This window comes from Octopus bimaculoides, chromosome 21, assembly GCF_001194135.2.
Source record: "Octopus bimaculoides isolate UCB-OBI-ISO-001 chromosome 21, ASM119413v2, whole genome shotgun sequence".
In the NCBI taxonomy this organism is placed as follows: domain Eukaryota; kingdom Metazoa; phylum Mollusca; class Cephalopoda; order Octopoda; family Octopodidae; genus Octopus; species Octopus bimaculoides.
In genome coordinates this window covers 14191343-14194264 of record NC_069001.1, presented here as the reverse complement: position 1 = coordinate 14194264, position 2922 = coordinate 14191343, and the positions used below count along the sequence as shown (strand labels likewise).

General features: G+C 37.0%; 1 protein-coding gene across 1 annotated transcript in view; it reads right to left on the bottom strand.

The window, feature by feature from the left end:
• The window catches only part of LOC106882321 (ganglioside GM2 activator), a 6974-nt gene extending 5954 nt beyond the window's left edge, over window positions 1-1020 (bottom strand). The window contains exon 1 of the mRNA XM_014932963.2: window positions 786-1020. Within this exon, the coding sequence (XP_014788449.1) occupies window positions 786-861 (76 nt within the window). The 5' untranslated portion in view covers window positions 862-1020. The remainder of the gene's footprint in view (window positions 1-785) is intronic.
• Between the last annotated feature and the right edge of the window lie 1902 nt (window positions 1021-2922).

Sequence of the window (2922 nt, the reverse complement as noted above, 5' to 3'; positions counted from 1 at the left end):
AGCTTAGTACTTATTTTTCCCCAGTCTTTTGCCGAAAACCACTACGCTATGAGGACGTAAACACGCCAACACCGACTGTCAAGTACAGGTGGTGGTGCATACACGCACGCACGCACGAGACGGGCTTCTTTCATTTTCCGTCTACCAAATCCACTTACAAGGCTTTGGTCGGTCCGAGGTTACAGTAGAAGACACTAGCCCCATGGTACTTGACAGGTACTATTTTATCACCCCCGGAATGATAAAAGGCAAAGTTGGATTTCACACAGAATAACAACAACAATAACCGTTTCAAACTTTGGCACAAGGCCAGCAATTTTGCGGGAGGGAGTAAATCGATTATATCGACCCCAGTGTTCAACTGGTACTTAGTTTATTGACCCGGAAAGGATAAAAGACAAAGTCGACCTCGGCAGAATTTGAACTCAGAACAACGACAATAATAATAATAATAAGTCTTTCTACTATAGACAAAAGGCCTAAAATTTAAGGGGAGGGGACTAGTTGATTACATCGACCTCAGTGTTCAACTGGTACTTATTTTATCTACCCAGAAAGGATAAAAGGCAAAGTGGACCTCGGCAGAATTTGAACTCAGAACAACGACAATAATAATAATAATAATAGGCCTTTCTACTATAGGCAAAAGGCCTAAAATTTGTGGGGAGGGGACTAGTTGATTACATCAACCCCAGTGTTCAACTGGTACTTATTTTATCTACCCAGAAAGAATGAAAGGCAAAGTCGGCTTCGGCGAAATTTGAATAAATAAAAAGACAACTCACCACACTGATTCCACTTCAAACTGTAACAGAAATTGACCAATATGGCAGTGACGATAAAACCACAACGGAACAACATTATAGTAATAATGACAATGAAGATCTGGGATCAACTGAAGCAGCGTATGGGGTTTTCTTGTCGATTTTCCAGAAGGTAACTAGCTTTTATTAATAACGTGCGCAATGAATATACATGTGTAAACAGAGAGACAGACTGATGTATATAGTCATCAGCGGCAGCAAAAGAATGACACGTGACCTCAATTTAATATCGTTGAGCAATAAATTATCTTTATCTTTGATAGAACATGAAAAAAGATTTTGCGAAGGACGTATAGAAGGCGAAAAAGAAGAGGAGTAGAAGGAAAGACGAAGGAGATGAAAGGAGGTGCTGCGAGGAAGAGAAGAACGAATAGAAGGAGAAGAAGCGAGGGGAAGAGGAGGGAAGGTCGTAAGGAATATGATATTGGTGTAGATACTATACTGTTTGGCCAGTTGGGATGTGGGAGATTGTACACATGGTGTCACGATCTTGGTGATACGATGATCGTATGATATGATAAGATAAGTTACAGTATAATATGGTGTGATGTGATATGATGTTGATGTAGCGATGTTCATTCCAGGGTAAATAATGACAAAGCAGACTGTATTAATTACTTTATAATAATTTGGAGCAGAAACCAGAAACTGCCCTGATAGATTTCTTTATAAATAGGAAAAAAAAAAAGAGAAAAAAGACATTCACGCTGTCATGGTTGTGTGGTTAAGATGTTTGCTTTGCAACCACGTTGTTTCGGGTTCAGTCCCACTATGCGACATCTTTGGCAAGTGTCTTCCACTATAGCCCCGGGCTGGTCAATACCTTACGAGTAAATTTGGTAGACGGAAACTGTGTGAAAGCCAATCGTGTATGTTGTGGCTGTGTAGTAAGAAGCTTGCTTCCCAACCACAAGGTTCCGAGTTCAATCCCAGTGAGGTGCATCTTGGGCAAGTGTCTTCAACTGTAGCCTCAGGTCGACCACAGCCTTGTGAGTGGCACCTTGGGTAAGTGTCTCCTACTATAGCCTTGGACAAATCCAAAGCCTTATTCGTGGATTTGGTAGATGGAAACTGAAAGAAGCCCGTCATATATATATATATATATATATATATATATATATATATATATATATATATATACACACATATATATATTCAGGCTGCTTTTATGAATCCGTAAACACATATAAAACATCCAAGGGTACATTTTTCCCTCTGAAGATATGCTCACATCATATTAATTTAATAGTTACTTCATATTAATTGAAACAGCTATAAGGGATGATCATTAATTTGCTGTTAATAATAAACAACTATTACCTTCCCAATCTCCATTTTCTTTATATATAAAGAATAGTCACAAATCTAATACAGGTATGGTAAGAAAAAATTCCAGTAAACATTAAAAATATCTTACCTCTGCTAGGTCAGCAGAAGTAATACTGGTCAACCTATTTTTAGCGACGTAGGTGCTCATGTAGTGCCTTCGTGTGTTTGTGTGTGTATATATATACCGTTGTGTCTGGGGAGAGTCATTCTCTTTTAGTGCCTTATAATTTAGTACACTCACCGGTAAAATTTCAACTTATTTCCTTCTTTATTTTTCTGAAATTTTCGTTGCGCCTTGCAACCTTTTCAATAATTTTGACAAAACTATTGAAAAGTTTGCAAGATGCAAAAGGGTATCACACTCCCCAGACACAACAGAATATGCTTCAACACACGAACTCACATAAAGTATCTTGCAAACCAAGTCCAAAAACGCAATATATATATATATATATATATATATATATAAACAGACATAGGGTAAAAATTAATAATTAATTGATAATTAGTAATTTAACCAAGTAGTTCGGTGTGTTAAAAACCATTATTGGTAAATATATAAACACAATTTAAATTTTAGGGTTCAGCAAGTATTGCTTCACCACACACCGAAAATTAGAAATAGCAGCCAAAAACTACTATTTCTCTACTAAAATAATCTACCCGACCTTGATCAAGGTCGGATAGATTCGTTATTTTTTCCTTTTTTACCTTTGTAGTTTGCGAGTATTACTGTTTCTTTTATATAAGTATATCTTATATTGTATGT